General features: G+C 59.4%; 1 protein-coding gene across 2 annotated transcripts in view; it reads left to right on the top strand.

Moving 5' to 3' along the window:
- Nucleotides 1-8,870, top strand: part of MAEA (macrophage erythroblast attacher, E3 ubiquitin ligase) — a 32,929-nt gene extending 24,059 nt beyond the window's left edge. The window contains exons 4-8 of one of the 2 annotated variants that reach the window (XM_081812804.1): nucleotides 3,382-3,458; nucleotides 4,145-4,253; nucleotides 6,689-6,822; nucleotides 7,585-7,780; nucleotides 8,122-8,870. In XM_081812804.1, coding sequence (XP_081668930.1) covers nucleotides 3,382-3,458; nucleotides 4,145-4,253; nucleotides 6,689-6,822; nucleotides 7,585-7,780; nucleotides 8,122-8,217 — 612 coding nt within the window. In that variant the 3' untranslated portion in view covers nucleotides 8,218-8,870. The remainder of the gene's footprint in view (nucleotides 1-3,381; nucleotides 3,459-4,144; nucleotides 4,254-6,688; nucleotides 6,823-7,584; nucleotides 7,781-8,121) is intronic. The other variant, XM_081812805.1, reaches the window with a different exon arrangement.
- The last annotated feature ends 2,474 nt before the right edge of the window (nucleotides 8,871-11,344 follow it).

Below are 11,344 nucleotides of genomic sequence, written 5' to 3'. Positions count from 1 at the left end.
GCCTGCACCTGTTGGTTCAGAGTTCTGTGCTTCTGGTTGAGACGGGGGGGTTGTTGGGTTTGGTGTGAGTTCGGGGTTATTTTTTGGTCGTGGTGTTTGGGTTTGAGGTGAAATCCCTAAAAAGTGCACCCACTTCTGCATTATGGTTTGGACAAGTGTTCTGAGCATGGGGTTCTGAAGGAGCGAGGTGCCGACTGCCCGCGTGTGCTCAGCTGTTAGCCGCCCGCTGCTGGGTCCGTCCTGCCCCCCGACCCCTCAGTCCCTGATGCAGGAAAGCCCGGTCCAGAAGTGCTGTCCACCTGCAACAGTGCAGAGTTCTAGGCTGGGATCCTCTCCAGTACAGCTTTTCTTGAGACCCACGGCAGCTTCCAGAACAGATACTTAGTCATGACTTAGAGAACCTAAACATGCTTACTGAAAGGTGTTGTCACCTGGGGCTTGCAGAAATGTTTAACTTCTATTAACCTTCCCCTGCCTCCGTTAGAAAAACTGTTTGTTTTCTGTTTTCTAAACCGAGTGCCTTTAACCTCTCCCCGGTTGAGCTTGTTGTGTGCACATAGTCACCAGCCAAGGGTGACGCTCTCTGCCACTCAGGGCCGCCAAAGCGAGCACGACGCGAAGACGGGACGGAAAAGTAGAGTGGCCAGTGGCTCCCCTAAAGAGAGTGAGGATCTTGGTATGGAAACCATAAAAGGAAAGCCAGAATTGGTATGTAACACTCACCCTGCTCTCCTGCTCCAGCCCCCACAGCTGTGCCACACGGTGGGAACCAGGTCAGAAGGAAAGCAGGCCCCCGTCCCGACAGGTGGTTTCTGCAAGCCCTGCTGCCTCCAGTCAACACTGCTGCTTGGCGAGGGCACGCTGCACAGCCGGGTCCAGGCGGGGCCGCGCAGCCGCTGTGGGAGCGGGAGGGCGGGCGGCCGGATCCACGCCAGCTGGCCATTCAACTGGAGAGAGTGTAACTAGCCATCCCAAAATGTGTTGGGAAGACCAGCTAATGACCTGAGAACGTGCTTGTTATAACCTGTCAACTGAACAGAGTGGGGCCCCAGCGTGCCCAGACAGCGTGCACACGTGTGCCTACATGCATGAGCTCACACACGCAGGCCGGGGAGGGGACAGACGCCGGGGGGGGCCGTGCCCGACGACCACGGATCCCTCGCGTCAGTCGTGAGACTCTAGGCAAGAAAAGAAACTGAGACCAAGTCTCCCATAGCTGGAAAAAACTTGCAAGGTGACCGGTGAATATCTGTTGGGTTGACTCCTGTCTCCAGATGCTTAAGGACAGCCGAAGCAACAATACGCGCGCTGCGTGTTGGGACAGCCGAATGGTCACGAACGTGACTGCTCCAGGCCCCCCCCAGCTAGAGCGGGAAGGGTGTGTTCAGCCCTCCGTGCTTGGCGTGACCACCTGGAATCGTGGTATTTTATGTTTGAGTCTGAGTACCTAGGTTTTGGTACACATGTATTTGTCTGGAAGGTCACCTGCTAGAGCAGAGCTGTGACAGTAGTGGGACATGTTTAGACATGTTAGTCGTGGGGACTTTACCAGGACGTTGTTCGTCTGGAATGCCCACCTGGGGGCTTCCTGCTGCTGGTAGAGCCCCTGGCGTCCCCTGAACACGGAAGCGGCGACCACCCGGAGCCCTGGGGAGGCAGGCAGGGCATCTCCCCGCTGCCCTCTGCCCCTCGCCTCTTGCTGGTCTGGCCTTGGAAGGGAACTCATCACTGGGGCTGGTTTGTGCTGCCGCTCAGCACATGGCCTCGGCTCCGTCCAGCTGGGGGTCAGGACAGACTGCCGCCTTGGTGCAGAGGGCAGGGGAGGAGGGGGCCGGGGCAGGGAGACACACCTTGCTCTGCACACCTGTGGTGTGGACGTGTTGGGCACCAGGTAGGTGGCTCTCTTGCAACTTTGCCTCTGACGGCCGGGTGGGCCCCAAGGTAGGTCCCATCAGCCCGTGTGCTGCACCCTCGTGTCCCTGGAACAGGGCTGGGGGCTTGGTGGAGGGCGCCTACCCAGGGGCCTGGCTGAGCTGCTTCATCAGAATGCCAGTGCACACGCTTGGAGGCCCGGGTGGGAACCGTCCACGTGACTGGTAAACCTGAGCGTAAGGGTTAGACGTTTGGGGTTGACTGACAGACTTGCCTCGTAGACTTATCTGTCCACGTCATCTTGTGATCCAGGTGCTGTGGAAGGCAAAATGGCAAATGAGTGGAAAACGCAGAGATTTTTTTCTTGTTCTGTTAATTCCACGTATTCTGTATCTGGTTGGAAATACCTAGTGTTTTCTAAATTACCATCTTTGTAAAATAATCCAGTTTTCGTCTTAGGTTACGAAAGTTAACTTTGCCTGCTTTCCCCCATCCCCAGCCACAAGAGTTTGAACCCAAATTGGACTGACATGGCTACGGTTGCAGAGTTAGCATTGGGGCTTCCATACAAATGATCCCGCTGGTGACGCACCCTGCTAGCGTCCCCTCAGAGCCGCACGTGCCGTGTTTGGACAGATGCCTGTCAGACACGCAGCCGACTGGCACAGCAATGCGTCCTCTAGCAGCCGCTGCCCCAGACCTCTCGCGCCCTCGCGACCTCCGCAAACCCTGGGGCTTCCGCTGTGTGCTTGGACGGCTCTCACCAGCTCTGCGCTCCTCCTGGTTCCGCCCACCCTCCCCAGGGCCTTTGAACTGGCTCTTCCTCTGCCTGGAACATTCTCCCCAGGCGTCCCCGCGGACTGTCCCCACCTCATCCCCACCCCGCGTCCCTGCTCAGGGACCTGGGTTCTCTCACCGGCTCTGCGTGCCTTGCTCCCGCTCCCGCTCCTCTGTGAGGCGCCACCTCCCAGCAGCCTCTCCTCCCACCAGGGTCAGGGCCTCACGCTGGGGCTGGCCTCCCTCTCCCAGAGCAGGTTGGGGTGGAATGTGTGCCACACGGGGTTCTGAGGCCATCTGAGGCTCTGAGGGCACGTCCCCATGCTTTTATACCTTTATGACCCTGAGACAGAATCCAGAGAGCTGCTTGGTCCTCGTAAAGGGGTTGGAAACTTGTCTTCTTGGGCTCCCTTGTTTCACGTGGGAAGTCACGTCTCACGCCCTCCAAATTGCTGACGCCCTGCAGCCTCCTCCGGGTGACTCGTTCCCACGCCTGGCCGGTGGGTACGCGCTCAGGGCCTGCTGCGGCAAGAGCGCTGGGCCCGGGTGCCGTCAGAGCCAGGGGAGCGTTGACTGCAGGCTGAAGTTACAGTTTGGGTATCAGACCCACCTCCCCGGTGGCTCTAAGCTTCCTTGGCGGAGTGTGCAGTGTCCAGCTGGTCTGGAGGGGTCAGCCCGTGGGCATGGCTCTGTGGCGACCCTCCCCAAGCCTGGTCTTGTCTTTACCCCCAGAGTTGCCTGGAGTTTAGCCTGAGGATTCAGGAGTTCATTGAGCTCATCCGGCAGAACAAGAGACTAGACGCCGTGAGGTACGTGGAGAGGGGGCAGACGGCCTCCTTGACTTCATGGGGCAGGCCTTCTGAAGGGCTCTAGGGGATGAAGTGTGGAGTGTACAGCAGGTCTGCCCTGACCGGACAGAGAGCACGAGGCCGACTTAAGATGTGGGCTCAGGGCCCCTGGTTCTACGGCTGTGTGCACCCACCCCAGAACGGTGCTGGCCCTGGGGTGGGCAGGGGGAGCCTTTGGGAAGGAGGCTGGTATGCGGGTATGGGAGCATGGGTTCCCTCTCAGGTGCAGGCAGTGCAGGAAGGCCCGGCTCGAGCCCAGTCTGTGCACCCCAGGGGTGGGGGGTGGGCTCTGTGTCTCTGAGAGTTGGATGGGGACTTAATTGCAGCACTGGGAGAACCGGACTGTCTCTGGGTCCTCCCAGGGCTGTGTCGTCGGGGTTTGGGTTCACGTCCACCAGGGTCACTTGGAAGGGCTTGGGCCACTGCCTCTGGGTGTTTTCTGCATGGGGTTCTGTGCTTGGTGCCTCGAGCCTCGTCCCCCTCCCTGTTCCCCTTGAGGAGGGGGACCCTCGCCTGGCTGAGCTGTGGCAGACCCTGGCCCAGGTCACACGAGATGGGGCTTACTTGGTACTGAGGGTGTGGCATGTGCTGCGCATAGATTCTTGAAGGTAAAAAGGCAAACTCAGACGACCTGAAATGTTTTCTAGACACGCGAGAAAGCACTTCAGTCAGGCCGAAGGGAGCCAGCTGGACGAGGTCCGCCAGGTCATGGGCATGCTGGCCTTCCCACCAGACACGCACATCTCGCCCTACAAGGTAAGCCATGCCTGTGGGCCCCCGGGGCTGGGGAGGGCCTGGGCGTGTGACCAGCACACCATGTGGGCTTTTGCCGTCTTCTTGCTCCCTGTTGCCGGTGAGGAGCTTGGATCAGAACCGCACATGAGAGGTTTCAGCCTAGGAGGGACTTCAGCTCTGAGTGCCTCCACCTGTCGCCCTCCCTGTCTCCCTCGCTGCCAGTGTTCTTCCTGACCTCCGTCCTCTCTCCCCTGCTCCCCTTGGCCTTGGGGGTCCACGTGGGGTCTGGGCGGGCGTGGTCACGCAGCATCACTAGCCAGCCTGCTCGGCGTTGCCAGGGCAGTGTGTCCGGTGTCCGGCTCCCCTTTGGAAACCTCGGGGCAGCCCTGGTAATCTCTGATCCGCCTTTGGGGTCCTTCTTCCCTTGTCTTGAAAACTGTCAGATGTTTGCAGCTGAACTGCTCACGGTGCCGTCCTGGAGAACCTAGGAGTTCGGCAGCCTTCCCCCATTCCTCCTGGCTCCTCGCCCTTGGGGGCCCCTTGGCCATCAGCCCTTGGTCACGCCCGCCCTGGTGTCCTTAGAAAGGCTCGCTTGGCTCTGACCTTAGTGTTCTCTCTGAGCAGCTTTCTCGTTTTTCGCAACACAGATGGAAGTTTCCAGATCATCAAGTTTTGCTTTCTTTAGACGAGCAGTCCCACCCCGAGGTCCGTTTTCTGTCCGCACGTTTAGTGGAAAGGCTTGCAGAGAAGCTAGGTGCACCTCCAGCCGCTTGCCTGGGACGCTGCAGCCCCAGGTGCAGTGTCCTCACACACAGGCACCGCCTTCCCCCGCTGCGGCCGGGCTCTCTGCCACCTATGACAGGCCCGCTCTTGCTGGAGACTGGGGCCCTCCCAGCCGCGTCCACGTCTTAGGTGTTTGTGGCTCAGTCCCTCCCTCAGTTTTCTGTCGTCTGTCTGGGCTGCTGTGACAGAATCCCACAGGTTCGGGTCGGGAAGCCCGAGATCAGGGCACTGGCAAGGTTGCGGGGGGCTCTTCCTCCTGTGTGTTCTTATGAGGAAACTAGTTCCTGAAGACCCCACCCTCAGGACCCTGTGGGCCCGGAGGTCCACCTGCCGACAGCGTCAACAGTGGGGGACACAAGACACTCAACCACGGTGTCGTCCCCGGCTGCCAGCCATCCCCCAGAAGGACTGAAGTAAACTGCCTTCCCTGTGGGCTGAGCCGGGCTTGTTCCCTGAGCCGTGATGGTGGGTTCTGCCCAGGGGCACCCCCGCTGGCTGGAGTGCTCGGCCGCAGGCCGTCTGCAGGGCGGCTGGAAGCGTGTCCCTCGAGACTGGACTCAACACAGCTCTGTGGTGTCGGAACGTCCTGTAATCAGCCCTCCGGTCACAGGGATCTTGCCAGAGTGAGACCAAACTTCAGCTGGCAGCCTCTTCGGTCTCTCTTCCCTGCTCTGGAGAAGCTTTGTGAGAGGTGCAGTCAGGGCCTGCCCTGGGGAGTGAGGCGTCCCGCTTGCGAAGAGCGAGGCCAGTGCTCCGCCCGAGCCGGAGGGCCGGCCCTCGGAGGCACCGAGGCGGCGTGAAGAGAAGCCACGCAGCCATTGTGGAGCCAAGGCCGGCGGGGGACAGGCACAGCCCATCGACGCACAGCCTCGTACCTGGACACGGACGGCACACCGGAGGAAGGCCAGGGTGCACACAGAGGGGATGGCGCCGGGTGGGGGCACGGGACCCTGAAGGGCAGTGCTGGGGCGGGGACAGAGCCCTCACCCCCTGTGGCAGGTGTGTCTCAGTGGGTCACACGAGAAGCAGGACGACGTGCCCTGGTCAGGGAGAGGTGGCCGCACCAGAGGCCCAAGGCCAGGGGTCTCAGGGAGGGGGGATGCAGAGCCTCTGGACTCTGGGCTTGGTCCTCTGTGGACTTTGCTTCGATAAAAACGACATTAAAGTTGTGTTTTTGTAATGTTGGAGTTAAGCGTGATGTCTGCCCGTGGAGCCCCGCTGAACGGGGGTGCCCACGCTTCCTCCCTCAGTGTGGGGCCCTGACCCCAGTGCTTGACGTGCAGAGTTTCCCTCTTGCTGGCATGCGCCCTCCCCTCCCTTCTCTTGTTGACTCTGAACCTGGGAAGCCCGGGGACACACACTGACCAGGCCTGAGGTTCTGGAGTGAGACTTTTCCCCCCGAGACCTCAGTGCTGTTCTTCGGCCCACTGTGTTCCCTTCCTGCCGTGAGGCCACAGGCCCCCCCAACCCTTGAGCATCTGTGTCCACGCAGACCACGTGGCGGCGGTCCTTACGCGGACTCGGGAGTCCAGGCTGCAGGCGCCCCGCACTGCTCTGTGGCCGGTGGGCGCGGGTTTGTGGGGCCCAGGCCGGCGTGGGAAGGGTTTCTTGTGTGCTGTTGTCGGGGACGGCACTGTGCCGTCCCCAGCACCGCTCTGCCCTGTCTCTTCCAGGACCTGCTGGACCCCGCCCGGTGGCGGATGCTGATCCAGCAGTTCCGGTACGACAACTACCGGCTACACCAGCTGGGGAACAACTCTGTGTTCACCCTCACGCTGCAGGCCGGCCTCTCGGCGATAAAGACACCGTATCCTTCTGGCGGGCAAGGGCGCCCGCGTGCTCCGTCCTCCTTAGTCGTGGTCCCTGTCTGGGGTCCTCTGCCCTCCAGCGAGCAAGCAGGTGCTGCACCGCTCCCAACTTGAGACCTGTGCTCTTGGTTTGTGTTGTGGGGTCTCCGTCTCAGGCCCTCGGGGTGGTGGTGGGGCTGAGCCTCTCCCCTTGGTCTGTGGAAACCTTTGCACGCAGCCTCGCTGAGCGTTCACGCAGTCCCAGACGCTGCCTGGCACACTGCTCGCGGGTCGGAGGCTGGTGTTGGCGCACCTTTTGGCAGTTGGGACTGGGCACCTTTTGGAAGTTTCCCTGTGGGATTCCTGAGAGTCCCCTCAAACTTCTCTTGCTCTGAGCCCTGGCCGCCCCCGGTCCAGTGTCTTTGAAAATGTGTGTGGCACAGCGGCCATTCCCCTGCTGCCGGAGAGCTGCGGGGTTGGGACCCCAGCACCCGAGGGTCTCTCTCGAGTGCGGCATGTGGGCCCCGTGGGACCCTGGGCTGTTGGCTTTCGTGGCCATCTGTGTGATGGGACCCAGCGTGGGCTCAGGTGCGTGAGAACGTGGCAGGTGCACAGGGGCGGGGGCGGCGGAGTCCCCCGGCTGGGAGGGGCCCTGGCCTCAGACTGTTTTCCTGCTGGATGCGGTGTTTGCTGTGGCTTGATTTCTGCCATGCAGCCTGGGTGGCCTCAGCCTGCACGGTGCCCCCCCACCCCCCCCAGACCCTTCCTTAACCCGAGCACAGACAGTGCTACAAGGAGGACGGCAGCTCCAAGAGCCCCGACTGCCCCGTGTGCAGCCGCTCCCTGAACAAGCTGGCGCAGCCCCTGCCCATGGCCCACTGCGCCAACTCCCGCCTGGTCTGCAAGATCTCGGGCGACGTGATGAACGAGAACAACCCGCCCATGATGCTGCCCAACGGCTACGTCTACGGCTACAACGTGAGGGGCCTTGGGGGCCGCGGCGGGGGGCGGGAGCAGGAAGGGGTGGGGCGGAAGGGGAGGGCGGCTGGCGGTGGGCCTGGCCGTCCTAAGGGTCTGCACCAGGTGCCTGGCAGCTGCGCTGGGTGTGGGGTGTGGGGTGCGGGGTGTGGTCCCCGGGCGTGGTCCCCGGGTGTGGGCGGCTCGGCCCTGCGCTGCCCCTGGAGAGCCGGGCGGCGGTCGAGAAGCCTTAGGTTCAGGGCGCGCAGGCAGGCGGGCCTCCCGGAGGCAGCATTCGGAGAGGTCCCGCGCGCGGTCCGTGTGCTCATGCGCCGCACCTCCCCCCCCCCATTGTTTTTCAGTCTCTGTTGTCTATCCGTCAAGATGACAAAGTCGTTTGCCCGAGGACCAAAGAAGTGTTCCACTTCTCCCAAGCCGAGAAGGTGTACATCATGTAGGCCGGGCCGCCCCGCGCGCCCCCGCCCGCCTGCGTTTCTGTTTCTTGCGACCAAAGATCAGTGAGCGCCGATGGGTACTCCGATGGAGGGAGGAGTCGGATCCGCACGTCTGTGCTTGGGGACAGCCTTTCCGCTGGTAGGACTCCGAAGCGCGTGAGCTACCTGCCGCCTTCCCCTTTCAGAGAGACCTTCCCGCCGCCGCTGAGGGAGCTTCGGCCGCTTCGGAAACAGGAGGCGGTATTTCCCGCGCCCCCGACCCCGCCTCCTCCCGCCCGCCCCGCCCCGCCCGGCGGCCCACAGGGCTGCACCTGCACCGCCCTGGGGCGGCTTAGGGTGTGCTAGGTTCAATGTCACGTCATTCGTGCGCCTTATTTCCTGCTTGAGAATGTATTCACGTGGAAATCCACTGGACCGAGTTCTGCAGAGGCCTTGCCGACGGCTCCGTAGCTGTAGATCTAATGCTGTTCGTTACAGAAACTAGTAGTTCAGTCCGAGTAACCACCGATGACTTTTCAAATCAGATGAACCATTGTAGTTTACACAAAACCATCCCGTAGAGGTTTGTATTTAGCGCTTATTTTTGCATGTTGATGTTGATTAGCTAATAAACTGTAAATGTAAAACCTGTTAATAAAAGGGTTTTCTATTTCTTATGTCTGTGTGAGGTAGAAGCTGCTGTGCATCCTAACGCCCTCGCTGGTGTCTGCTCACCCCAGGCCCCCCGGTCTGCGGCCACGCGGCAGGGTGGGTCCTGGGGCCCCCACGTTGCCCCACCCCAGAGTTCTGCTCCAGCGCCCGCGGGGGGCGCTGTGCTCTGCTTTAGGGGAAGCCAGTGTGGCTGGGCCCTCCGAGTGGGGTCTCCCCTGACGCGCCAGCGCACGTGGCCTCCCGCGGCCAGTGAGCACCTGGCCCACACGCTGAGCCCCCGCTCAGAGCACTGGGTGGGTGCGGGGAGGCAGCGGCTCCTTCCCACCATGCCTTCCCGCCATGCTGCCCTGGCCCCCCGGCCTCACTCTGACCGTCATCTGTGCCGCCCCCCCTTTTCCTTCCCAACGTCGTGAGGACACTTGCATGTGTGCACGTGCATGTAGCCACACACACCACTCCTGCCCTCAGGTCCCTCCTGGTCCATTCCGGGGACCACGTCCATGGGGGGAGCCGCTCAGCTGTGGGGCAGCCCCGGGCAGCCACAGGGTGAGCTGAGCATAGCAATTGGTCCCGACTACGCTGGGGAGGTTTGGGCTGTTTGCAGATGAAGCTGCCACAAACGAGCTCACATGGGACTTGCCGGACACCCATGTTCTGAGTGGAGCTGCTGGGTCCCACGTTAACTTCAGTAGACACGGACGGCCGGTTGGCCAAAGCGCTTGTACTAGCCCACACCCACCCACCTTGGACGCAGCTCCACCTGCCCTGCGTCCCCACCAGCGCTTGGCACTGGGCGGGCATCTCGGACTTGAGACATTCTGTTGGCTGTTGGCTCCCTGAGGGTTTTAACTGACGTAGCGGTTGTACCCATCGGAATACACTGGCCCTCAAGAAACAGTGCGATGAGTTTTGATAAATGTCCCAGGTATAAGCACCAAGCCCAGGTAGATGGCGTTCCCAGAGCCCAGGAGGCTGTACCTTCTGTCCTCCCAGACGATCTACACCCCGCTATACAATCAACACTGGGACTTCTCTCAGCACAGGTGGTCAGCCTTGCCCTCGTGTATATCAAAACACAGACGATGTGCTCCTTTGTGCCTGACTTGGTTCAGCAGCTGCCTCAGGTGCATCCCCGTGGCTACGTGTGTCCGTGGTCCTCCTGCATCGCTGAGGAGTAATCCACGCCACGTGCACCACAAGCTGTCCGTTCTCCCCTCAGTGGACATTGGGTTTGTGTCATTTCTAGTTCCTATAAATCAAGCTGCTATGAATGCTGCTGGAACAGTTCTTCGTGGACATTATTTTCATTTCTCTTGAGTAAATGTCTGGTAGTAGGATAACTGAGTCATGCCGCTGTGATACATTTACCTTCACAACTGCCAAGGCTTTTCCCAAAGTGCTGGTAACAGTGTACGTGCCCGTGGGCAGTGTGTGAGCGTTCCAGTTCGTCCGCATCTTTGCCAGCACCTGGTGGAGTCATTCTTTGCGTTAGCTGCTCAGGTGGGTATGTGCCGGCACCTCTCTGCGGGCTTACTGTGTGTTTCCCCGATGGCCAAGGATGCTGAGCTCCTTCCGATGTGCTGAGTAGTTAGTCCTGTAACTGTTCAAGTCTTCTGCCCATTTTTTATTGGATGACCTTTTTATTTTCCTTGTAGAAATACTTTATATATCTGGGGCAGAGATCCTTTGTCTGATACATGTATTTGCACTTTATTGCCTATTACTTGACCAGCAGAGGTTTTATTTTTAGTAAAGTTCAGTTAACTTTTATGGCTCATGACTTTTTGTGTTCTGGGAAATATTTGCCCATTCCAAGGTCCGAATCATATTCTCCTCTGTCTTCTAGAAGACTTAGTTTTAGCTTTTGTTTAGGTTTGTAACCCGTTGCAATGAACGTGTGTGGTGTGAGGAACAGGCTGAGGACCATTTCCCCCCATGTGTTCCTCCTGTCGTTCCAACATCATTTGTTGAAGGCTTTTTTGTCTCCATCAAATAATGCTAAATCCCCAGGCTGTAGTTCTTTCAGTCTATTTCTGGATACTCTCCTCTGCATAGCTGCCCTAGGGTTGTCCTCACCCCAACACCCCAGCATCTGGGTCACTACAGCTTTAAAGTACAAATGAGCCCTTTTTGTTCTATGTAGTTTCTACTTTTTCAAAATTGTTTTGACTGTTTGCTTGCATTTCCACATAAGTTTTGGAATCAGCTTGTAAATCTCAGCTTGCTGAGATTTTAATTGGAATCGCATTGAATCTATAGATCAATCTGGGGACTGTCTTAGTCTGTTCAGGCTGCCATAACACCACCACAGACTGGGGTGCTTGAACAACAAAAAAACATTTTCTCACAGTTTTGGAAGCCAGAAGTAGATTGGTTGCTAGCCTCTCGCTGGCTTGCGGACGGCCTTCCCTTTGTAGGTGTGGAAAGACAGCCTTACTATGAGGATACTAGTCCTGTCGGATGAGGACCCATCTCATAA

Source organism: Leptonychotes weddellii, chromosome 2 (genome assembly GCF_054177405.1).
Source record: "Leptonychotes weddellii isolate Sample4059 chromosome 2, ASM5417740v2, whole genome shotgun sequence".
NCBI classification, from domain to species: Eukaryota; Metazoa; Chordata; class Mammalia; order Carnivora; family Phocidae; genus Leptonychotes; species Leptonychotes weddellii.
The sequence above is the reverse complement of the archived record's forward strand: the minus strand, read 5'-3'. Positions and strand labels throughout refer to the sequence as shown.